General features: G+C 35.1%; 2 protein-coding genes across 3 annotated transcripts in view; one reads left to right on the forward strand and one right to left on the reverse strand.

Moving 5' to 3' along the window:
• Positions 1-23121, forward strand: part of MFSD14A (major facilitator superfamily domain containing 14A) — a 43659-nt gene extending 20538 nt beyond the window's left edge. Inside the window, exons 3-12 of the mRNA XM_037024667.2 lie at positions 6657-6719; positions 7339-7466; positions 9128-9242; positions 11977-12195; positions 12480-12593; positions 13339-13410; positions 18193-18305; positions 19510-19607; positions 20568-20731; positions 21770-23121. Of these exons, the coding sequence (XP_036880562.1) occupies positions 6657-6719; positions 7339-7466; positions 9128-9242; positions 11977-12195; positions 12480-12593; positions 13339-13410; positions 18193-18305; positions 19510-19607; positions 20568-20731; positions 21770-21976 (1293 nt within the window). The 3' untranslated portion in view covers positions 21977-23121. The remainder of the gene's footprint in view (positions 1-6656; positions 6720-7338; positions 7467-9127; positions 9243-11976; positions 12196-12479; positions 12594-13338; positions 13411-18192; positions 18306-19509; positions 19608-20567; positions 20732-21769) is intronic.
• Positions 23122-23863: 742 nt separating this feature from the next.
• Positions 23864-26529, reverse strand: part of SASS6 (SAS-6 centriolar assembly protein) — a 41001-nt gene continuing 38335 nt past the window's right edge. For both annotated transcript variants that reach the window (XM_017672517.3, XM_073234351.1), the window contains 2 exons: positions 25407-25501; positions 23864-25305 (listed from right to left, as the gene is read on the reverse strand). In XM_017672517.3, coding sequence (XP_017528006.1) covers positions 25199-25305; positions 25407-25501 — 202 coding nt within the window. In that variant the 3' untranslated portion in view covers positions 23864-25198. The remainder of the gene's footprint in view (positions 25306-25406; positions 25502-26529) is intronic.

The raw sequence follows: 26529 nt of genomic DNA on the forward strand, positions 1-26529 counted from the left end.
AATAACTTCTCTGGCATATAATTGTAAGAATGCTTATTGAATATGTTTTGATTGAATGCTTTCCTTTTTAAGAAGGAAAAAGCTCATTTACCCAAAATCAGTCATCAGTTTTGCATAAATGAATATTAAAAATAATTGAAATGTGAACTTTTGAAATATCTGGCTTTTTTTTTAGTTTAAAAATTTCTGGTGGACTTTTTTGAAATATTAATTTACACATTTCCTGCCTTCATAATTAATATACACTGATTTGGAACTTCATCAGATGATGCAAGTTCATTATAACATTTGTAACTTTACTATATTGTAATAACCTAATTTCAAGGGCCGCTGAACTGCTGTAATAACTATTGTGATCTCACACCTTTATGTTAGCATTCCTAATGTTCCAGTGTGCTTGTTTATAAGCTACTACAATTTAACATATAAATATGTCTGGTGGATCATCAATCCTATGGTTTAAAGTGTTTGAGCTTTGTAATATATAAGTAAAATAAATATATAAGTAAACAGTCTTTGTATATATTTATATTATGGTGGGCCCAGGCACGGTTGTAAACACTTTAAATACATTATGACTTTGAATCCTTAAAACCACCTTGAGTGAGGTATTAGCCTCATAATACAGATGAGAAAATTAATACTAAGAAAAGTTAAGCAACTTGATTACTATGGTGACAGTAAACTGAAGTATTGATATTTGAGCTGAGGCTTGCTTTGTTCCAGTGCTCAGTCTTGGGGTATCCTGGTAGTAAGTGGTTCATACCCATATTTTAGGTTGTTGAGGTTATTTGACAGTTCAACCACTAGCTAAATAGATTAAGATGTTGGGTAAACTGTTAGCAAGCCATCAAAAAAGTTTTTGTGATTTTTCCATAATTTGTTAGAAGATTTAAAGCATTTATAGCTATTTTAAAAATTTGCTTGTGGTTTATATTTTGTAGATATGTGAACTTTTTGTCTAACTTTTTTTTTCTATTTGGACAAAGGAATTAAGAACAAGGAAGGAATCCAGTTGGTTTTAAGGCTTGTGTATTTGTTCATTTTTTATAATTATTGGAGAACTAACTTTGTGTTTAGTATATTAACTATTTCTGTTAATTAAATATAGTACTTAAAAAAATTTTTTTTAATACTGAATTAAATTTTGGTCAGGAAAGTGAAATGTACTAATTTGGGAGAACATAATTTTTTTTTTTTTTTTTTTTTTTTTTGCCTGCGTGACTTCTTTTCTTGGAATAATTGCTATAACGTTATTGCCAATTATTTTATTTAAAGCAAGACTTTTCTTCCCTGTGATGGTTATAAAAGTCACTCTTAATTGCCTGTTTATTCTTAATACTTAAATTTTAAATGGCTAAATGATGAGTTCTGGTTACTAGGAGTATTTTTCTGTAATACTACTACAATAGTCATAATTCTTGCTCTTTTTCAACTTTTACTTCATTATATTTTTTGAAATAAAGCATTCTCTCAGAAAAAATGTTTAAATAATTATTAAGCTCAGAGTTTTATTTCTCTAATTCTTTTCTCCTCTGTAATGTACATGTTTTTAAGTAATTGCATTTCTTGTGTTCTACATTTTTCTCTTGTGCAATGGGAAAACCTCAGTGTGTGGGGGATCAGAGACCTAGGCAAAACAAGGCTTGAGTTGTAGAGATTAAATTGTATCAAAATGCTAACATTAGTTATACTCCATGGACCTTCAGGTTCTTTGGCCTTTGGGCATTAGAACATCAAGAATCTGAACAATCACTAAAGAAAATTGTACGTGGAAGAACACGTATAAATCTCTATATTGCTCTCCTTATACAGATGCTGTATATTATTGCTTATTTTTATAATTAAAGATACGGTATATGCCTGTTGTAAAATATTAAGCAATAGAGAAATGTGTACAGATATGAAAGTTCTGCAATCCTACCCACCCCTCCAGTTAACTATCAATAATTTGATAAGAGATCTTGGCTTCAGGGTATACTTTACCTTCTCCACTAGGAAAGATTGGCCAACCAGAGATGAGTATTTTCAGCAGTGAGAGTGTGCTATTATTCAGTGGTTTTTGAATCAGAGATAAATACCAGTGATACCTGGGGAGTTTTTTTCAAAATACCTAGCTCTTTTTCAATATACCTGTCTTGTGGAAATCAGAATCTTCAAGGGCATGTGCATTTCTTAAAAGTGATTCTCATGTAATAGTATATATCACTACTTAAGAACCAATATATTCTTAAAAAAAGGTTTTGCTCATTTTGATGCTTTTTGCTTACAGATTTTTGTTGTTGACTTTGCTGAAGTTTTTGTTCGGGACTCCAGCACTCCATTTTGGGGTGTGTGGAGAAGTGGGTGTGGGAGTAGAAGGTGGCACCAAGTCCATGGTACTTTGCTTGCTGCCTTTGTAAAAAAGTCTATTAACCCATAAACATTTTATTTCTGTCTTATGTGCTTTGAAACTGATTATAAAATGAAGCCTCTTAGAAAGTCACAGCTCATAACATTTATTTAAAAAGGGAAAATGAGGATGAAGATATAATTCATTTTATTTGTATTTTAAGTCAATATTTCTCTTCCAAACATAACTCTATAACATTACAAAGTTTCAGCATTTCAGATTTCAAAGATATTGTTTGAATTCATTTAATAGATAGCCAGTCTTAAAACACATCAATTGTAGTGTTTTGTTTTAGGTTTATGATAGCCTTCATTTTAAAAATTAATGTGAAATTAAAGAATTAAAAAAAATTTATGTGGTTATGATTATCTTTTAGTTTTGAGCTCATAGGGCTTATAGAACACTGTTTAGAACAAAGGCCACATTCCCTGTGGAGGGCCTTCCCCGGAGAGGATGGTGAAATATCGATCAACAAAGGGATTTATGTTAACTACAAAGAAGTTTATACTGCTAAATACTTCTAAGGACAGACGTTTAACACTTAGAGAGGTTATGACTATATGATTGGTTCATAGTGGATATTTTAACAGTGGTTACTGATCAACTGAATAACCTGTTAGATAAAGAGAATTAATGACAGTAGGCCTAAGGGTCTGTAATGCTAAGAAGTGGCTTCACTTTTGACCTATGGTTCTGGAGATACTAGGCCAGTGTTCGGTGGTTCAAGCTGCTGGATACACAGTGCAAGTTACTGGAGCAAGATCCTACCCCCAGGTCTTCCAGTATCTCTTCTGTGTAAATGGCTTAGCATCCTTTGCTACAGAGATAGTTATGAGGCATTTAAAATTTTAAGGACTATTTACTCTCAAAAATTTTTAAGTTCCTAACATTTTAAGATCCATGAAATTTCTTGTGAAATGTTACATATTTCCTATTCAGCCTTAAATTCCAGTGCCAAAGGATTCTCAGATCAAAAATCTTTACAACATGTGTATTACTACTGTTTATGTCTTTCTTAAAATTTTATTAAGAAATCAAATGTGGGGGTTTATCTTAATTATATACTCCTTTGAGGGGTTATGAAGGTGTTTATTTTATAACATTAGCTAAATTAATTTGCATGATTGTTTTGTTAAGTCATTTTGAAAGCAGAATTTATTATCAATTAATTAGGAACATTTAGTGTACAGTTACTACATGAAATGAAGGTATATTGTGAGGCACTAATGAGGATATATTAAATGCAAAGTATAGCAGATATATTGCCTATCCTTAAGAAATTTGAAATGTACCTGAAAAATACTTATTAAATACATGAAAAGCTGAAAAATGAAAGAGATAAATAACTCAGTACTGTAATATAAGAAGTATCACAAACATATGTACTAAATGAGTGCTGTAAGCACCTGTTATATGGCTGTAAAAGAGAAATCAATTGCTTTGAACAAGAAAGTTTGGTTGGTAGCAAAGGAGCAATTTGGAAGGCTTGGGAATCAACTAGTTAAAGAAGGGGAACCAAACATTCAAAGTGGAGAGGATGTCATATATTAAAGTGTGAATATTGGAAAGCACAGGAATATTTAAAACAGTGAAGAGACCAGACTGATTGGAATGGAAGATAGGTTGGCACAGTGAATCTTAAGCAGTAAGATCTAGCATATTATAAAGCTTCTTGTAGGCATTCATTATGTGCTTCATTCTTTGTAACACTAAGCCCATGTTTGTCCCCAGAGAAATTTGACCCTTAGTAATTATTGGAAGAACACTAGATTTGAATTGTGAAAGGTTTTGGCATACCAGTTTAAGGAGTTTAAATCTTTCCTTTAGTGCAAGGACTGGCAAACTATGGTCAGAGCAAATCCTGTTAGTTGTTATAGCCTCTTTTTTGTAAATGTTTTATTGGAACACAGACATGCCTATTCATTTACATATAGTTTGTGGCAGTTTTTATTGACTCTTGTGCCAGACTACTGTATGGTTTGCAAAGCTAGAAAAAGCTGACGATGTTTACTGTATCGTCCTGTACAGAGAGTTTGCAGACCCCTTCTTTAGATCCATAGGTCTTTATTATAAATAGTAACAGAGTTTCTCAACCTCAGCACTGTTGACTTTTTGGGCGAGATGGTTATTTGTTGTGGGGGCTGACTTGTGTATTGGAGGGTGTTCAGCACCATCCCTGACCTCTCCCTATTAGATGCAGCTTCCTCTGCACCCCTCAAAGTTTGACAGTCAAAAATATCTCTAGTGCCTTATTTCGAATTCACCGAGTATCGTAACTCCTCCAAGTGGTAAAGATACCTCAAGACAAATGCTCGGCATAAAAGCCACAGGGCATAAATCTGCAAAGAAGTAAAAATCTAACCTTTTCAAACAATATGGCTTCTCTCTCACTTACCAACTTTACATCTCCCTGTATGGCCCTGGAAGATGACTGGTTAGCCAGAGACGGGTAAGATTCCTCAAGGGAGGAACAACCTAAGACAGGCACAGTCACAGGGGGGCCATCAGGTGAGAAATTGGGGATTAACAGAGGGGAGGCTTAGAACCTCACCCCCCCTGTTTTGAGAGAAATCTTCTGCATCCGTGGATGTATTATTGCCCTTGTCTAGCTTGGATTAACACATAGTCTACAGGCACACACCTGATCATCTACATTTGCTCTCTTACAACACTAAACTATGTTTTCTACCTTTATCTTGCCATCTACCTACCACTTAGCATTTTATTAAAAAAATAATAATAATAATAAAGGGAGAAATGTGGGATTCACATATAAATCAAGTATAAAAATCAAATGAATATTCATATTTGACCTGATTGTTTATAGTTCATAATGCGTGATCAAAACCGAAAGTTTCTGTGATGACTGCCCTTGTACTGTTCACCATGTAAGACCTTATTCACTATGTAGGAATTTGCTCACCATGTAGAACTTGTTCATTATGCTTCAGAAGATTGGAGACTGATGAGAATTAGGCTAGGGGTGGATTAATGATTGTGCATTGAGCATTGACTCCCCTATACAGAATTTTATTGTTGTTAATAACCATTTGATCAATAAATATGAGAGATGTCCGCTCAAAAAAAAAAAAAGAAAATATCTCTAGACATTGCCAAGTGCCCTCGGAGGTCAAAATTAGCTTTGGTTGAGGATCACTGATTTAGACAAAATACATTAATATCATAAATGTGTGGTTTTTTCCATGTTAATGATTTTCTTTGACTACTATCACTTCTAGTGCTCTTTATTTTTTTACATATGAATTAATTTTTGTTGAATTTCTAGTTAGAGAAAAGGAAGCATTCTGATCCTTCTAAAGGTGTTTCTTCCAAGATGTCAGAAAGTACTCAGCATAGTTTTTCATCCTAAAGAGATTTTCCCACCTTTCTTATTCCCCATGTTTTCATTCTCTCTTGTTTTCACAGAGATACCATGGTATAACAGAAGAAGCACTGGCTTCTAAGTCATGCAAGAACTCAGTCGCCTCATTTGTAAAGTGTAATATTATCTAATTCATAATGTTGTTAGGATTAAATAAAAGTGTATATAAAGCCTCTGACACACAGGCTGGCTGTAAAAATGGTAGCTGCTCCTTTTTATTTTTTCAGTTACTTTTCTCTCCAATTACTTTTTCAACCAGTGGGTTCCCAGTGGTTCACCTGTCACCCATTGAATGAATTGATGGCATGTGGTTTGAGACCAGGCCTTGAAAAGAACAGAATAACTTGCTACACATCTTCATAGGTTGAGATTTCTTTTTCTTAGTTTATGGAATCTTTCTACATTCACTTTTTGGCAATTAAAATTTCCCTATTTGTCCTCACAGTCTCCTATCTGAGATAATATACCTGTCTATAAAGGAGTTATGTTAGTCATATGTGGGAAGCAGCGTAGCAGAGTATTTGATTAAAAGCATGGACTTTCAAGCCTGCCTCCCTGTGTTCAGTGTCAGTTTTACCACTTACTAGCTATGTAGTCATAGACAAGACCTCTGTATCAGTTCTCTTATAAGGTTATTATGAGGAATTAAAAGAGACAGTGTATGTGAAGTACCCAATTTAATGCCTTGTGACATAGTAAATGTCATATAATTGTTCGACATTATTAGTATTTACTCATATGCATGGTGTCATACAAATCTGACTTTTTATATGAGATAAAATTAGATTGAATTGTTAAGGGATGTTTTAAAACGTAAATATAGAAGTTTTCCTAAGACTAAAAAATGAAGTATAAAATTTTTATTTTGTTTTTATTCTTTAGGTATTACATGAAACCTTCCCTAAACATACATTTCTGATGAATGGCCTAATTCAAGGAGTAAAGGTAAAATCAATGATACACATGTATATATGTATACATACACATGCACACACTTATGTATGTGTAATTCTGCCAATTAAGTTAGTTCATTGACCACTCCACTGAGTGTTGATTTTTATAATTGGAGTATATCTTGAGAAATTACTTAACATTTTTCAGACTAACTGGGTTTTAAATATGATTTGACTCAAATATAGCAAACTGTTTATAATGGTAAACCACATCCCAACAGATTTCCCCTGCCTCTTATGTGTTGGCATTTTTATTCTAGAGATCTGATGCTTTTGTAAACCAACAAAAATGTAGATGGAAATTTTAGAGCTATTTAAAAAATAATGCATAATTATAAAATTCTATTGGTGTGGTAAATAAAGTCTTGGTTATTCTACATATTCATTAGAGAATTTTATATTTAATGTACAACCAGATCCCTAACAGATGATTCTAGACAATGGGAAATTTTTAAGTTATATATGGATAAGAAATTAGTTGTTTCTCTAAAGTTCAGTGGTATACCTGTTTTGGAAATCATCTTGTTTGAAATTCTTCTGCAGTAGTAACATTTCTTTTTAACTCATTGATCGACATACTGTATACACTTTTTTCATCTACTTCTTTTTAGGGTTTGTTGTCATTCCTCAGTGCCCCACTTATTGGTGCTCTTTCTGATGTTTGGGGCCGGAAATCCTTCTTGCTGCTAACAGTATTTTTCACGTGTGCCCCAATTCCTTTAATGAAGATCAGCCCATGGTATGTGTGTAAGCAGATTACAGCAATGAAATATCACTTTCTGTTAGTTGTTTTCTGAATATGCCTTTATTTATTTCACTTTCTTGCCATCTTATCAATGTAGGTTTTAATTTTATTCTTCCAATACATTTATTAGTTGACACAGATAAGGGGGGCCTTAAAAATATAGGAGCTAAGTAATATAATAGTTCTTAAGTTTTAGAATAGATTCTACTGTAGGAAGTATGTAGACTACTGGCTCACCTGTTTTTGGCTTCCACAACCCAAAATAACAGTAGCTTAAAATCAAGGAAACTTTCTTCTCTTTCCATATAAAAGAGGTCTGGAGTTGAGCAATTACAGCTAGCTTGGCTCTATTTGGTAAGTTCCAGGGAACCAAACATTCTTCTATCTGTCCTGCCCATCCCCCACTATACCTCACTGTCCAAGATGGTTGCTTGAACTGCCGCTCATGTGCATTTCAGGCAGCTAAATAGAAGGAGTGGCTAAGAAGAGCATACCGCCCTCCTTTAAGGAAACTATAAAATTCCCACCCAACGTTTGCATTTATCTGCTTGGTCAGATTTCAGGCACATGCTGCTCCTAGTTACAAGAGGCTGAATTCATGGCCCCCCTGATTAAAATCAGGATTCTTTCACTGAGGAGACAGGGAAGGAAAGCTCACAAATAGAATGATTTTTCCAAGGTAACAGCCTGGTTTAGTTGTAGATTTATTAATTCTATGACTAATTTTATAGTCTACTGAGTATGAATGTCAATTCTACATTGTAAGTGGGCTGTATTTCTATGGTATATATAGACCAGGGGCAGGAGCTTCCTCTCATAGGTTAGATAAAACTCTAAAGGCCAAACCCTTGATAAATGCTAATCATGCAAATGAAGTCTCACCAAATAAATCTATGGAATGAATAAAGAATTTGGTATGGAGAGCAGTGTGTTAGAAGAAAACTTTAGTAAGCAATAAAACCCTGATAGAATGATTGGAAGTTCATGATTTCACATGATTTTAAAAACTAAACATCAGCATTCTTATTCCCAGCCAGAAACTTTGGAATCATGTATAGCAAAATGTAGTTTGCTTTTTAAAATAGCTTTTGCTCACTCTTTATAATATTTATCCATTCTCAGTTTTATTTATGAACAGTGCCGTACAGGTTTCTTCTGTGTGATGACTGAGTTGTTTTGCCAACATTTGAAGAGCTAAAGATAACTTAATGAGAAAACATTTAGTTTCTATATATAGGCATGAAATAAATACAGAATAACTAGCTCCTCAGTTTTATTTATTGAATTTTGTTTTTTGTAGTACTTTGGTGGGAAATAGTGGATGTAATAATAATGGATGAATTATAATAGACTGCAGTTTGTTGCTTTCATAGTAGAAACAAGAACAAAGCCATTTAACAATTCCACAGTTGGTAAAAGATAGACCTGAATGCATTATGTAATTTTAAGTATTCCTGCATAGCAGCTGAGTTGCTGTTTAAGGGCCACTTCTAGAGCTCTGTGTTTCCATAATATCAGAATTAATCATAAACTGTCTTAGGAAGCCGTTGACTGAAATTAGCTATTCTTACTTGAATTCACTTACAGACATGAAGGAAGGCTAAGGTAATGGTAATTGTTCTAACTATTTCTTATCATTTGCCTTTCAATCCTAGGTGGTACTTTGCTGTTATCTCTGTTTCTGGGGTTTTTGCAGTGACTTTTTCTGTGGTATTTGCATATGTAGCAGATATAACCCAAGAACATGAAAGAAGTATGGCGTATGGACTGGTATGTTTATTGTGTACCGTTGTATCTGCTGAAAAACACTTTGCTTTTTAATTATTTCATATTAAAGAAGTGTAAGGCATTGCATTACAAGAATTATTTTTGCATAAAATGCATTTCATAATAAAATCATATATTAAAGTAATTAAACTTTATTAAAATAATTTTCAAGCCAAAGCCATGTAAGTTTTCATACATTCATTCAGTATTTATTAGTCATATATAACATTTAAAATTGCAGTAGAATATTTTTACCTTATAGAAGTTCTTTTTACCCAAATACTAAAAATAAGTAATTATTTAATATGTCATGAGTTGTAAATTACTAATATTTAGTGGCTTACCTAAAATACAAAGGGCTAACATCTAGTTCAGGAATCAGCAAACCTTTCTGTGGCTTTGTGGGCCACACATAGTCCCTCTCATAGTCTTTTTTTATTGCCTTTATGTGTGTGTTTATAACTCTTTAAAAATATAAGCAACATTTTTAGCTAGATTTGGTCCATAGGCAGTAGTTTACCAGCCAACCTCTGAACATTGTTTTGGTAAACTAAATATTTAATGACAGTATGATCTGTTGTCTATCAAATATAGGAATAAAATAATTAACAATGGCACAGTGACATACAGATCATTAGAGGGCCAGAAATAGGACAGTGATGAGTTTCAGCAAATATGGGACAAGCATCTTTTGGTAAATAAGGCTGAATCTTAGTTCTATAAGAAACTGTCTTGATTCAGAGAACACCATAACAAAGAATCATGGAATTAAGAGGTTTTGGGGTTATTAAGAAATTGGGGTTATTAAGTTATTAAGAAATAACTACAGTGAGAAACTGACAAAATGAACTAATGATTTCAGTTGGAAATTTAGAACATTAAGTGATATGAAGTTCATGATAGGATTTTTTAACAGCTTTATTGAGATATAATTTACATACCATAAAATTCATACATTTTATGTCTCAGTGAATTTTAGTAAATTTATATAGTTGTGTAATCATGACCACAATCCAGGTTATTTTTGTTTTTGCTGAAGTAATTAGTTTTGTTATAGCCAACTCTTTGAAATTAATAATTTTCTGCCTAGAAGCTTTATGTGTTAAAGGCATAGTCTAGCAAAACACTATTTAGATGTTATAGAAATAATGTGGATGCAGATAAAGGGTGGAGGTGATGTTTGTGGTCCTCTTTCTCTCTGGTGAGAAAGAAATGGCTGGCCATTGGGGGGGAGAACAAAGGAGGAGGGAAATGATGTGAAATGCCACTCTGATTGGACCTTTGCTTGTGATTTCTCTGAATACCTCCCAGATACCTCACTGGCCTTTGCAGTGAGAACCATTGCCCCTTCTCCCCACTCAAGTGTCAGAGCTCTGCTGATACCAAGGTCCCTCTGAGACCACAGCCTACTGTTCTGAGTTTGTCAGAGCTACCACAACAAAATATCACCACAGTCTAACTTTAGACATTTCAGTCGGCCCAAAAGCCCATCTGCCATCCATCTCCATTTTATCCCTGACCTCAGACAACCACCAGTCACTTTGTGCCTCTGTAGTTTTTCTTTTAACAGAAATTTCATATGAATTAAGTTTATATGAATTAAATTACATGAATATAATATGTAGTCTTTTGTGTCTCCACTTAGCCTAATCTTGAGGTTCATCATGTTGATGCATATATTAGTAGTTTGTTCCTTTAGATTGCTGTGTAATATTCCATTGTATGGGATATGCTGCATTTTGTTTATCCATTCACCAGTGGATGGACATTTGGGTTGATAGCTAGATGTTTACGGTTATTAGAATTTAATGTACTTGTCAAGTAATTGACCTGCTTATTTGGGGCAGTTATTAATAAATAGCTAAACATAAGCACTCCTCTGAAGTTTAAATCCTTACAAAAGTCAGAAATGGCACAGAAACAGAATAAAACACAGGTTAGGGAGTAGAAGCTCGTACTTTCAACATTAATTTCTGATTATCCTCTGAAGAGTGTAGTCTCTGTCAGGTGTTATCTGCCGTCACATCTGCTAATTTGTAGGCCATTTTGCCCACTCGGCCAGATATGTCTGGGATTATAAGTCTTTCTCCATTTGTGTCCTCTTTAATCTGTGTCTTTATCAGATGTGTGTGGACTTCCTCACAGTTTTAGAGAGAGATGGTTAGAGATGTGCTCAGTGCCAAGGATCTGTCATCTCATTCTTCTTAACTCTGCCACCCTAAAAAGGTTATCAAATTCGGTTTTGAACTAGGACTTAACACTACTCTGAAGTCTTTAAGCTTTATTTCAACCAGCCTTGTGTATCAATGTCAAAATTCATTTTAGTTTTAATTTTAATGCTGGGAAAAAAACAGTGACATTGGCTTTCCTTAGAGCATTGTTGAGACTCCTTTCACCAAGCATGAAGGGTGTTTTTGCAAGTGCCCCAGGGACTGACCACAGTCAGGGAGGGAGCATGTGAACAGTGCTCCATGCCCCAGCCCTTCCTCAGCTAATATGATTTGTTGTTTTTCTGAGACTAAAAGTTTGGAGCAATTGTCTTACATATTTTTTAGTTAAGCATCTAATTTTTTACTATTTCTGCAAAAGAAGAGAGTATAAATACTGGCACAGGTAGGGGGAGGCAGGGGAGGTTGCAGCAGGAGGACGGAGCTGAGTCAGAACGTTCTGTGGTGGTGAAGTAAAGGGGTCCGGGAGTTCTGACTAATCCCTTCCTGTTGACCTTGGTTTGTTGCAGGTGTCAGCAACATTTGCTGCTAGTTTGGTAACCAGCCCTGCGATTGGCGCTTACCTTGGGCGTGTGTATGGGGACAGCCTGGTGGTGGTTCTGGCCACAGCGATAGCCTTGCTAGATATTTGTTTCATCCTTGTTGCTGTGCCAGAATCATTGCCTGAGAAGATGCGGCCGGCATCGTGGGGAGCTCCCATATCCTGGGAACAGGCTGACCCCTTTGCGGTAAGTTTATACTATTTCCTTCTCTTTGGCAAAAAAGTGAACGTATGATTTACTGCAGCATTAATATCTCATTGTGGATATTTCTTTGGGGAAAACATCTTGCTGGAATTTTAAAAATATTTTGAAATACTTTTCAGAATAGTTTGGGGAGGATGAAATAAACTAAAAAAAAACCAAAGACAACAAAGTGTCTCTGTACACTGCCAAGAAATCTCTCTGCATATTCTTAACAGTAGTTTGATCTTTTGACACAAAACCTTACATCAGCCTTTTTCTTGTTCTAGTCCTTAAAAAAAGTGGGCCAAGATTCCATAGTGCTGCTAATCTGCATCACGGTGTTTCTCTCCTACCTACCAGAGGCAGGCCAATATTCCAGCTTTTTTTTATACCTCAGACAGGTAAGATCCTATTCTACAAAGGTGAACTTGTCTTTCATTACTTAGTGCCACAGTAACAAAAATATTTATCTTAAGAGAGCTATTATAGCAGAGTGTTTTAAATGACTCACATTTTATAAATAATGGCTCCCTAGAATTAACTTCCTTTTTAGAGTGGCCACTATTTCTTACACATTCCATTTAAGACATTTAGCTTAGGCAAAAAGATAATTTTCCTGTCAATACACATGTGGTTTGAGTTTGTATGTGTTGCTTACAGAGGTGATGGGTGGCGTAATATTCACCTGCTCCAGATGGCGGTCTTTTTGTGATTGAGAGCATATATAAGTAAAGCACCTAGCCAAAATAAAAGCATTACTTTTTTTTCCCCTTGACGTTGATATTACTAGGCAGACATTGAGTCTTTGTCAATACCTGTAAAAATCACACAATGGTGCAGTATTTATTTGTAAAATGGATTCTGAATATTTGATAGATGTCTCCAATTTATCCAATTTAGTACATCTAAATTTAAACTAAAGGATTTAAATTTACTTAGTTAATTACTGCTTTTGGTATGTTAACACTTGTTATAATTTGGCTCCCTGTCAAAGCCAGATTTTTCCTCTGAAGAATTATTTGGCTTTTATTGGGTTGCATTTTCTTCTTATGGTCTATTTAATGTTCATATATAAGTAGTTGTATTAGTATGGTATTTATTGTACTTTTTAATTTATTAATGTTACTTTTTCTGGAAAACTTCTAGATAATGAAATTTTCACCAGAAAGTGTTGCAGCATTTATAGCAGTCCTTGGCATTCTTTCCATTATTGCACAGGTGAGTTTCTTTCTAGTTAGAGTGATGTTATAGAGGCTCAACCCTGGCTGATCATCTCCATGGGGCCTCAAGTGATTCTCAAGTGATGGTATCATGGTGAAGTCACCAGTGTCAGGAATCTGAAGACTTAACAGATTTAGAAACTTCAGTTTTGTAACTAGCATTGATCTGATTCTTGAGACTGACAGATATTAATATATGATGTATAAACCAGGAAGACAGTTTATTGAATTATGCTAGAGTAATGAAGTTGAATTTTATATTAGTCCTGTCCCACTATGGATTCATTCATTCAGCACATACTGAGTACCTACTGGAGGGAGATACGCAGTGAACTGAACTAATAAATCCCTGCTCTTGTAGAGTTGGCATTCTTGTGGGATAAGAAAATAAATATGTCAATGTAAACATAACAGGTATAATGAAAACTATAAAGAATTAGGGTATGGGTGATGTAGAGAGAGTGTGGGTGTTATTTGATCTGGAAGGGTTGGGAGGGCCTGTGGGAACAAGGTGACATTTGAGCAGAGACCCAAAGGAATGATGAACAAGCCATGGGAATATCTGGAGGAAGAGAATTCTAAGGGAAGAGGAATACAGTTCTAAGGAGGGACTGTAGCTGGCATGTTTAATGGCCAGGGGCCTGTATGCCTCTGGTCAAGCGAACAAGGGAAATGTATCAGGAAGCGAAGGCCAGGATGTGGAGAGGGACCAGAGGCTTTGCAGGTTGTCATAAGACTTGACAGGAAGATAGGAAGCCTTTCGAAGGTTCTGAGCAGAGGAATGACATAAGAGTATGTGTCTTAGAAACCCAGTTGGTATCCAGTGGTTGTTTGATGAGTAAGATATTAATCAATACAGGAATTTGAATTTTCTTAGGAGGTATTTCATCCTGGCCTCCAAACTATGTCCATTCCACAGTCAAGTACAGTTCTTCTCCAGTGACTAGAATTTTTTCTCACTCAGAGTCTCTCCTTTCTGTGTAGAAGCCTTACCTATTTCTTCCTACTTGCCTTTGCTTTGCTTTTTCTAGACTGTGGATGATCTACTGTAACACTCTTTCCCACGTTATATCCAGTCTACTAGATTGCAGTTTTCTCTTATTCTATTCTTAAGAAAACCAAAGGTAGGGTCTATTTAATAGGACTCCCTGATGTTTCACCATCTCTTAGGTAGGATTCCTTCTGCAGATCTCATCATTTACAAATCTTTGGTAGGTCTGTTAAACTTCCCCCATGGCCTCACATTAGTAAACATTTACTACTATTACAGTTACTGTAATGATACTTGAGAGATTTATAGCTGTAAGATCTTAAGATACTTTACTGGCATGGAATCTGTAGGCATCTAATAAATTAGGACAGTAACACTGCAGACTACTTGAGTGATGAATTGAGTGATAGATGAAATTTAGAGGAAATTTTCCCTCTGCTTAGCAGATGGCATCTGGCACAAAGGTTGTAACATGGGGCAGTCCCTAAGAGCTGAGAATCTCATAGGTAGACATGTGAATATAGAAGGGGTGTGGTTGGAAAGAGCATGTACAGCAGGAGGAGGGGAAGATGGGTTGGGGGGGGCACGTGGTACTGAGAGTCCAGGAAGCATGAGTCGTGACCCAGTCAGCATTGTTGGTCAACAGACATTCTAGGCAGAAACATGGTCTGTAAGGAATATGGTTTAGCTTTTGAGGCCTAAGTAAAAATAAGGTTGAGATGAAAAATCATATTTTAAAAAGTGAGGAAATTAGTTGGACATCAAAAATGGGTGAAGGGAATATGTAGTCTGCATATAACTATGGGTAATTACATTTTTAAGTCACTACAGGAACTAAAATGTTAGGTGTATCAATAGCTCCAAAGGTAGGATTTTCTTGTGTTCCTGTTTATTGAGAATGATTTGTGCCCTTTGACCTCTCAAGCCCGCGAGAGACCCAGGCCTTTGGCCCTTGTCTAGCAGAGGAGCAGCTCGCGGTGCCCCACGGTGCTTGCTTGTTGCCTGCAGTGCTGCCCTCCCTGCCTCTGCCCTTAGGGTCCTTTCTGAGTTCCCAGATTACCTTCGGCTTCTCTCTTATCACTGTACAGAGTACCCTGTACTAGAGACTTTACCTTTGTTTATTTCTGATTGTATTCGCCCCAGTAGAGCATGGGTTCTAGTGGAGCTCTGGAGATCGCGAGTCAAGTCAGGATTATATCACATTGGTCCTGGCCACTGTAGCACCCTGCACTGTAACCCAGTAATGCTAAATTAGAGGTCATTAGATTTTTCCATAATGTTTTCAAAACCTTGAAAAGTTAGCATTTAAAAATGGGGGAGTGTTACATGAAGATACAGGTTATGTAGTCTCCCCCAAAATTATGAGCTCTGGTAGCATGGACAGAACCACTTGCCAGTGAGAGTTACTGCCCGCTCTGGGGCCTTTGGGCCCCACCACTTCCTTGGCACCAGTAGGTGTGTTCATAACATTTACTCTCAATAAATGTTGATGTGTGTATGTTGAACTATACATCTCTTCCTCTGTGCTCTTAAGTAGTCCTCTAGCTGCGGTGACTCCCAGATTAATACCCCCATGTACCTGAGCACCTGTTTGACACGTTAGCTGGGCATCTCAAACATGACATGAGAAAAACTTAAGTCTGGACTCCTCTACACGCACTGCTGTTCACCTTCAGTACCACTCTTGTGGTTGTTGGGGCCAGAAACCTCGGTGTCTCTCTTGATTCCTTTCTCCTCCCCCCACATCAAGTCCATAAGAAGGTATCTCCTGACACCCCTCTTTCTAAAATATATTTCAAATTAGAGCATTTCTCCCAATTTACAGTACTAGGAGCCCAATCTAAGTCATGGCAGGAGCTTCCATCTATTCTCTTGCTTCCATACTTGGCCCCCTACAGCACTTTCCATTGCAACCAGAATAAAATGTAGACTCTTGTTATGACCTCATTTTCCTCCTTTCTCCATATTGTTGATTACATTCCAGTCACACCTTTGCACTTGCTTGCACCGCAAGTGCCCTGTTCCCCTAGTCACATAACTACCTCCTTATTCAGCCATCTCCTCAAGTATTGCCTTAGAAAGGCCTTCTCTGCCCATCTTGGTTCAAGTAGCCCCTCTGTCGTACCACCCTATTTTATTCATAGCCAGTACAACGTGACATTATCTTGTTAAGTAAGTACTTATGTCTGTCTTCCTTCCAGCAAAATATCTTTGCTGACCATTACTTTGACCTGTTCACTAACCCCTGGGTCAGTGCCCTCAGACCTAGAGTAGGAACTTGGCAAGTATCAATTGACTGAACAAAGCTGATGACAGTTAACTGTTGACTAGTTGTATATATCTTAATTAAATCATAAGTCATTTTACCTTTGGGATTTACTTCTCCTACTTTCTAAGTAGTTACACTAAAGTTTTTTTTGTCTGGCACACTATACATACAGTATAAGTAATTTGTTTCATTATTATTGTTGAGAATATTTTGACATTTTAAATCGTGCATGCTTTTTATAAATACTTAAGAACTTATGTTAGTTGCTGGGAGTACAAAGACAAATGTCCCTGGCCCTCAGGGAGAAAATGTCCCCAGTTAGTGTCAGGTATACAAGTTTTTCTTTGCTGCTTCCTATGGGTTACTTCCCTTTTGTGGCTGTCACTGGAGAATGTAACCCAGCACAGTTCCATGCCCCGTGGAACTCAGTCTCATGCTCACCTGATTCAAGGGAAAATCTCAGAGAATGCTGTGAGTCTTAATTGTTCGGGAATTCCTAAGAGTCTTCATTTGCTTTCCACTGGCTTGTGTTTAAATCTGATTAAAGTCTTAAGTAATTGTCCCAATTTAAAGAATTTTGAACTTAAATTGATGATTATGAGTGTAGAGTGTCATCCAGTCATTAGTGATTTCCTGAATTATTGTCACCACTCCTCTGTGGACATACTAGCTCTCTTTAATGTATTTAGTACTTTAATTAGAATAGCAAAAAATAATTTCTAATATCCCTGAGTCATTGCCAAGTTTGTGTTAGCTTTGAAAGAAAAGGAAGAGCAAGAAAACCCAGCAAGTCTTACTATTGTTTATTGCATGCTTACTACATGCCAGGTACAGTGCTGAGCACTTTATGTATATTTACATATATTTCACCTAACAGGACAAAGTTTTGAAGTACGTACCATTATCACCACTTGGTAATAGACAAAACAGAGTGAAGTAGCTCAGTTAGAGCCAAGATTATGATCCAGGATGGTTTTCCAAAGGCTGTGTTCTTAGTTATTATATTTCACCCAAATCATACTTGTTAAACTGATTACTATTCATAAAAGCATCATGATTTCAGCAATAGGTTTATTTAGGTGAAGAATATGAGTAATTGTACTATTTCGATTTTTCTTTAGTTGGGAGAATAACATTTTGGATTAACTTGGACCTATAAAAACTTTTTTAAAGCTCTTACTTAACAGGAATCTATAAATTGTTAGAACCTTTTGACTTTGCTGTTTCCAACTTCTGTTTTAAGTAGTCTCCTGTAAAAATGTACTGAATAGAAAGCTAACCTATTTTCAGTTTTCTGACTTTTTCCCAGAATCTGGATCTGTGTTAACAGAGAGACCTTTCTTTGATCTGCTTATATGACCTGGAGTAATGGTCTCAGGTATACTCAGGGCAATTGTTGCTGAAAAGCCAAAATGTAGAGAAGTGGTAATAGTCCTAGAAGTCACCAAATATTTTTTCTTGTTAATTTTAAAAAGTTTATTCTATTCTGGTAAACCATTTTAATTTTTCTTATTTTCCAGACCATAGTCTTGAGTTTACTTATGAGGTCAATTGGAAATAAGAACACCATTTTATTAGGTCTGGGATTTCAGATATTACAGCTGGCCTGGTATGGCTTCGGTTCAGAACCTTGGTAGGTATAGATATTTTTATTTTCTTAATTTCTTTTTTTTTCACCTTTGTTGGGGTATAACTGACAGGCTTTTCTTTCTTTCTTTGCTTCTCAACTAAGGCTTAGACTTAAATCTGTCTCTTAACACTTGTTTTCCTATCAAGGTATATATAATACAAATTTCTTGTGAAGTTTGTATATTCTAGAATGGCTTGAGGATGATAGAAAGGTGACATTTTATATCTAAATGACAGGTTGGATTTTTTAATGAGATTATTTAATTTTTGACCTCTAATAAGCATTTAATCTAGATCAGTCTGTCACTAGAAAAAAAGCATGTAATCCCAAAGCAACAGGGCCCTGAAAGTTAGCTTTAGTTAACTTTTTTGCTTTTCTGGTTAGAAAAATAATTTGACTAATACCAGTGATCATTAATAACGGCAAACAAGAAATAATTGAGAAAAGTCCAATTGTTTTTGTCCCACCTTCATGCCGAGAAAAGTCTCCACTTTTTCTTGAAAAGCAAGTCTGGTTTCCTGCAGGGAGGTTATGGTAACGGGGATGATGATGTCAGGCTACCCACCTCACACCTTACGCTAAGGTATTACAGAACCGACTCCACAGTTTGCACTGATGCTTCATTCAACTGCAAACATCACTATTTGGACTTGAGCACCAGGAGTATGTTCTAATGGATTTTTTTTTCCAGTCTAACTTTTACAAAGAGGTGCTCACAATTTAAATTATCTAAAGCATGTTTTTTAAACATCAAGCCAAGAGCATCTTCTGAGTTAGATCAGGTCAGTGATATCTTCACACTGAATCACAAGTCTGTGGGAACCTTGCCAGAAGAGTTACTGGCTTTACATGTTGGGAAACATTTAATGATGTTTTCTTTTATGTGTTTTATACATTATTCTCAACATAGCCCCACTCCCACTGAAATAACCCCCAACATACTAAACAGGAATGTGATATCCCAGTTCTACATTAAAACACACCATTCTTGAGAATTAGTGGTTGAATTTCTGCTTTCAAGAATAAACAGGGACAGACTAAGTGTCTTGCCCAGAGGCACATGGGAAGGCAAAGAGCAAGAACGGTTCTCCCTTTTCCCTGTACTTGTCATTTTGCAGTAAGAGTTATTTTAAGTATGTATTTCAACTTTGACCAGTATGGTGGAGAGTGACTTTAACCGGCTTTGTTGTGCTGGCATTGGTTACAGGATGATGTGGGCTGCAGGGGCGGTGGCAGCCATGTCCAGCATTACCTTCCCAGCTGTCAGTGCACTTGTTTCACGAACTGCTGATGCTGATCAACAAGGTGAGTTGAGAGGAACTGATAACTGTTAAAAGGCACAGAATATTCTAGTCTTCTGAGTTACATCTTTTCCCTACATACTGAAATGTAAGTGTATCTTCAGGATAGAGAATTTTAAATTGCTTTCATTGTAAAAAGGAAAAGCAGATTCTAGGGTATTATGCTTGAGTGGATGGATAAATATATATATCCTGGCCTCTCACTTTGAGTATGTGGTCTTGTCTGTTCTTCTGCTAGAAAATTTGATGATGAAGGTTGACCACTTCATACTCACTATTTATTTCACTATGATGTGCTAGACACCTTGGGATACACTCACATCCCTCTTACTAAAATCTGATGGCTCCAGTTATCTAAAGATACGAAAAACATACTTTTGTCTTGGGCTTTTGTGGCCAGAACATTTAAATGTTTGACATGCTAACAGACGAGGAATAACTTTTTGAAAGGGATATGTTTTATATAGTCTAAGGGAAAAAGGAATGTTATGAGTGGCAGTGGTCACTTGGTTGATAAACAGGGAGAGAAAGGCCTTTGGCCAAAGCAAATTGCACTTTAAATTTGAGAGAAGATCCCAGAGATAAAAATTTTACCATTTGCCTACATTTGACTTAAGAAGCTACTTGGAAACAGAGTTTTTTTAAAACAGTTATGCTTCTGGATTCATGCCTAATTGTTAGCCAGGGAATGTTTTAAAGGGAAATACAGTGCTTTTGCCACTTGTTTCTGCACGAGACCTATGTACAGATATACATGAGCTCACATCTGCATCTGGTACCTTATTACACTTTGTAGAGGTGATGGCTTCTAAGTAATTTTTAATGGCATCACAGAAGATTGCTAGTGTCTGATAGAAACTTTTGGTCTTTAAGTGATTTACATTTGTTCTGGTTCTAGGATAGGAAAAAAATGCACTAATTTATATACACTTACATAACTAAATCATCTGTTTAAACAATTTAGGTGTCGTTCAAGGAATGATAACAGGAATCCGGGGATTGTGCAATGGTCTGGGACCAGCTCTTTATGGATTCATTTTCTATATATTCCATGTGGAACTGAAAGAACTGCCAATGACAGGAGCAGACCTGGGGACAAACACCAGCCCACAGCACCACTTGGAACAGGTGACTCTTTGCTCACATGATAAAAACAGTTTATTTGGCTTGATTGAAGGATGATAAGGGTTTTTTGGGCATTAAAGCTTTTATTAAGATTTGTATTCTTTTAGATTGAATTAAGCACTTAAAAAACAAAGCCTAAGGGACTATGTTCTCCTGTACAGTTCTTTGTGAAATTGGCTTTTTTTCTCTGGAGAATTAAAAATGAAATATTTTAAATTAATTTGTCATATACACCTAATATATTAAGTTCCCTATATTAAACCTGCCTTCTGTATGAAGAGTCAGTTAAGTGCTGGTAAACATCTTTGTTCACCACTTGTTTGCCACATTTCCCTCCTTACAACTGAAAATATTACCAGCAAACATTGTCATCTTCTCGCCAATACAAACAGCTCACCAGTTTCCTTATTTAGCAGAGTTCTACACTAATCTCCTAACCAGCTAAGACTGCTTTAAAATAATGTTTGTTTGTGGCTTATACACAGGTGAAACTGGTAAGACAGGCTTTTGCTAATGATGAATGTGATTTGGGGCTGAAACAAAGGCTGTTTGCTTCTCATGGGAACAGCGTTATCGGTGTTTTCCCCACTTTCAGTCACTGGAGAATTTAACAGTTACTTTTTTAAACACAGAAAATGGTCACTGATTCTGCTCCTGTAGTTCATATTGTATGCTACTTGATCTTACTTTGACATCTTCTTGTTTTCCTCTTGAACAAACAAGTGAAGGCTCACAAAATATGTTCAGATTTTGTGCTGCAAGCAACAGTATGGTATTTTTGCACAGGCTGTTTTAAAAAAATCTTTTGGCTTTTTCTTGGTTCATTTGTTATCCCCAGCAATTTATATTGAGAGTATGATAGTGTCCCTTTTCTCCTAAAAAGCAAGTATGTTTTCTAACAGTGGCTTTAATGGAGAAAGAGAGACGCCTTTGGCTTATAATTCATAGCAATCAGTTAGTACTAAAAGATAGGCAGTTTCTACTTAGGAGCGAAGATGTCTGTGCTAAAATTAAAATCCTCATTGTCTTTTTCTGCCTCAGAATTCCATTATCCCTGGCCCCCCGTTCCTCTTTGGAGCCTGTTCAGTCCTGCTGGCTCTGCTTGTTGCCTTGTTTATTCCGGAACATACCAATTTAAGCTTACGGCCCAGCAGTTGGAGAAAACACTGTGGCAGTCACAGCCATCCTCACAGTACACAAGCGCCAGGAGAGGCCAAAGAACCTTTACTGCAGGACACAAATGTGTGACGATCGAAATCAGGAAGATGTTACTATCAGCACCCAGGTCTTAGTTTTCACCTGTAGTTCTGGATGTACATTCCATTTCCATCTACAATGTACTTTAAGATGTCTTAAGAAATGTATCTGCATGAACTCCGTGGGAACTAAAGAAAGAACAGGACAGTTTTCCAAAGATGTTACAGTTTCTTTTGAAAAGAAACCTTTGGTTGATTAGCACCAATTTCTTGCCACTAAGCTATTTGTTTTATTATACATCCTTTAATTAAAATTAAAAACTATATATGTAACTTCCTAGATACTAGCAATGTCTCTGCTACCATTTCCTTCAGGTGTTGAGCTTTAACTCTATTTATGCTGACTCACAGTGAGACAGAGTAGGTAGTATGGGTGTAGACCTGTTCATTTTAACATTGTAAAATCTTGAGTCGGATTTTAATATTGTAAAATCTTGGGTCAAATAATTCAAAGCCTTAATGCAGATGCACTAAAGTAAAGAAATGGTAGATGAATTGTTTGTATTAACAAAAAAAAGAAAATTGTACTAAATATGAATCATGTTCAACCTTTTTTGTATTTTTTTTTTTTAATTTTAAACATTCAGTTTTTGAAATGACAAAATATCAGCCATTTAGAATTTAAATTGGGGTGTTTAGAGCCTGTAAATCTAAATGCTGGCTCAAATTTGTTCCTCAGCTACTTGTACCACTATTCTTTTAATGTTTGCATAATCCTAAGAACCTCAACACTTGAATACATAATCTAAAAATTATATTAGTAATGCTGGTAGCCTTGAAATTGTCAATGTGATATCTATATGTAGATAAATATATATATTGGCCTTTCAGGACTGTCACAGTAACACTTTATTTACAGAGCTAATGTTTGTCCTAAATTTTCAGGACCCTAGAAGAGAGCTTTATACAATTACTGATGTGAATTTCTCTAAAGTGTATATTTTTGTGTCAGGTTATATTATTTAAAGAAGTGTTACTTTGTAAAAATTGTATATAAAGTATTGTATAGTTTACACAGTTTTCATCTTGTGTGTGGTTACCGCTTAATGCTTTTTAAACTTGGAACATTCACTATGGTTAAATAAGGTCTTAAAAGAAATGTAAATATTCTGTTAATAAAATTAAATATTTTAATGATTTTTTTTTTTTAAAGGAAGTCTTGATCTGTGATTCCCTACTAGGCCTGTTTTGGCTTTTTTTGTTACCATAATCACTTTTAGAGTAACAAAGCTTTGAGCTTTCTCCCTTTGAATCTATTTCTTTTCCCTCACTCTAAAATATTCTTGTAGAAAGACAAAGGAAATGAAAATTTAGTCCATAAATTAACTGGAAGTACTTAATTTTCTAAGCACAGACATTGTAGATCAATTCTGCTTCTGTTTTTACATACTATTTTACATGTCAGTACTCCCAAAATAATAACTTTTTATTAACAAAGCTCACAGTTTACAGAAATACATTAAATGCATCATTTTGATTATTAACACATGTACAATTGTACAACACAATTTCAAATAAGTTTAAGAGGTAGAGCAAAGAATTAGCACACTCAGAAGTCTGTTAATATAAAAAAATCTTTAGCAAGTTCATATCAAAATGATCTCTATCCTATCTTTTGGATATTCTCTGTTTTCCATGTGTGGATATGGAGGAGGATTATCTGCAATTTTTTAAAAAAAGAGCTACCTGTAATGCCATACATCCCTCACAAACTGTGACCGTGTTATATATATATTACATAGTATTTACAAGAAAGATTCTAATATCACCAAGAGGCATCTTTCCACATTAATAGGTGTTTTTAAGTTATTGTAACCAAGTGTTCTTACTAATATAGTATATCTAAATAATAAAAGCTGTATAGAAAAAGTCACTACCTACACTTACTAAGTCTTTTAAATTAATTAGATCCCTGGTTTAAGACAGCTTGCAACTGCCAGCAGAGTTACCAAGTGTCATAATATACAATATTGTGCCTTCATAAAAAAATTGGCAAAGATTCTTTGTCTTACCATGGAATCCAGTATTACTGGTACATCATTATTATCTTGAAATGTCTCTTTCATCTGTGTAATAAGGTCCTTGAAAATACTTTTTAAATACCAAGTGAACACTAGCAATCTTTGCAAACAAAAACTGATTTGAAGGTTTCTTGAGAAACTCTACTGGATGGTTGTCCAACAAGAAAAAAGGGGACACTGATTCTACATTAATTTTTTAAAATCACCTAACATTTTGTCCAAGGAACAATTCTTACTTAAAACTTAGTTACAGGGAAAAGGAGAAAGTTAAAACTTCTAACATTTATTTTGCCTGTTTTATTAGGCAGACATTAAGATAAGCCCACTTTGATACTATAAAAAACAAATAGTGCATATTCATGATGCTCTTTGATTCTGTATAGTACTAATTTTTAAAACAAAATTCCACTAATACAGATCTGCATAAACAATAAAACACCAAATGAAAGAGAAATAAGTGGATGAGCCTAAGACTTCCAGGAAGCAATGAAATCCTATAAACTTTGCAGCTCAAGTGACTTAAATTAAAGCACTTTATACCTAATCTGGTCATGTAAATACACTGTCCAAATTATCAAATTGAATTAGTAGACTTACTCAACAGTTAATTTTAAAGGTTTCAAGGAAAATACTCACAATGAAAGATTAAATCATTTCATTCAAGGTAGTTTTAGCACTTTTCCCTTTACTGTAAATATCAACAATATAGATAACTTGAGATAATCATTTTCCCTCATAATTCTCAGGTGGCAAAATCAAAACATTATGCCAATGAAAGTGATAATATGAATCATTAGCATTCTTTGGTTTGATATTACTATGCCTGAGGTTTTGATGGACCCAGATATTCAATATAATTAGAACGTCCCTTACAAGGATTAATTCCTCCCTTAGAACTTCTGAGAATTTCTAAGGATTAGTTTAATAACATTCATACCATTATTCTGTAAAACACCAGGTTCACAAGCTAGAAAGCATCATATACTCAGAATCTTCACCAATCCCCAATATAAATTTGTTCCTCTAAACTGCCATAAAGTACAACAGTACTGATAGGATCCAAACAATCTAGTAAGAGTAACTCATGTAAACTTTGAAACTTATTTGTTTAGGATTTGATCTATGCTGCTAATATATTTTTAAACCATGTGAATTTCAACAATTTCAATAAGAAGTAAAAGATGACACTAAGCTTAACTGTTTGATAACTGCCCAGGGAAATAAGCTGAAGATGCAGAAGGGAGGACTGTGGGTTTTGAAGATGTCTGTGATGCTCCTACAATGCCATCTTTTTGATGGTCTGCAAATGAGGAGAAAAAAATTACTTGTATTCCCTACATCTTTATAAAATACATTTAATTAAACCACAGTGTATAATCCATTTCAGGAATGTCTTCTCACCTGCATTATTAAATAGATTTTGGCTGAGTCCACGTAAAGGAATGCTATCTTCCCTTTTCTTCAGATACTTGGATTCCAGCCCTAAATTTTCACCACTTAAAAGGAAAATAGCAATTATTTACTTAATTTAACAGTCTTATTTTCTTTTTAGTAGTTAATTTTGATGGTTTAACAGTTTCAAGATTTATCTATAGACATACATACACCGTACATAATATAACTATATTTATAGCTTTATTCAAAACAAATCAAAATTTTCACTGGTTTCTTAAGCAAATAACTTATTTATAAGCCAAAGTACCTTTCTTCCAGTAAAGAGTAAATTATAACAACACTAAAAATTCCTTAAGAGGTGGGATAAAGAATGCAGGGGGAATGAATATTCTAGTACTATAAAAATTTTAAATAGTGCGTGATACATGATGAAAGAAAAATACACATGTTCATGCCTTGAGACTTCAGAATATTTTTAGTACTTCCTATCAATGAATGATTTCATTTTCCTTTGGCCAAACTCTTCAGAATTTTGTAGTGCTTCAAAGTTGTGATTAGTAGTAATATACACTGTACAGTCAGATGAATACAAACAAAATTTTGAAAAAAAAAAAAGGGGAGGATTCTGCAGTTCTATTTTTCCCCTTTCTACCACCATATCCTTTCAAAATCTGTCTGGTGTTAGTTTCTCTAATAGTTCACTTGTAACAAGAAGTCAAAGGTACTTGCAAAGCAATGACACTATATCCCTTACTATATTAAACAATGTTTCTTCCCAATTTTCAGAAAAGAACTGTGTGTGAGTAGGCATTTTTTTCAGTTTTAACTTTTTTTCTTTAACCTTTGATACCCATTGCCACTTTTTACTTGCTGACAACAAATAAAGGAACAAACCAACTCTATGCAGGAAAAAACTCAAAATGAACAGTCCTAATGTTATGGATACATGATTATGTTTGATTTTGTACCTCAGATATGATATTTTCTGCAAGTAAAATTGGTGTGTATGATGCAATTAAATATATAAACATGGTGTTCTATCATTAATATGAATTCCACATAAATATATAAACATGGTGTTCTACCATTAATATGAATTCCACATGCTCTGCCTCTTGAACGAGAGATT

The sequence above is a fragment of the Manis javanica genome, chromosome 4, assembly GCF_040802235.1.
Source record: "Manis javanica isolate MJ-LG chromosome 4, MJ_LKY, whole genome shotgun sequence".
NCBI lineage: Eukaryota > Metazoa > Chordata > Mammalia > Pholidota > Manidae > Manis > Manis javanica.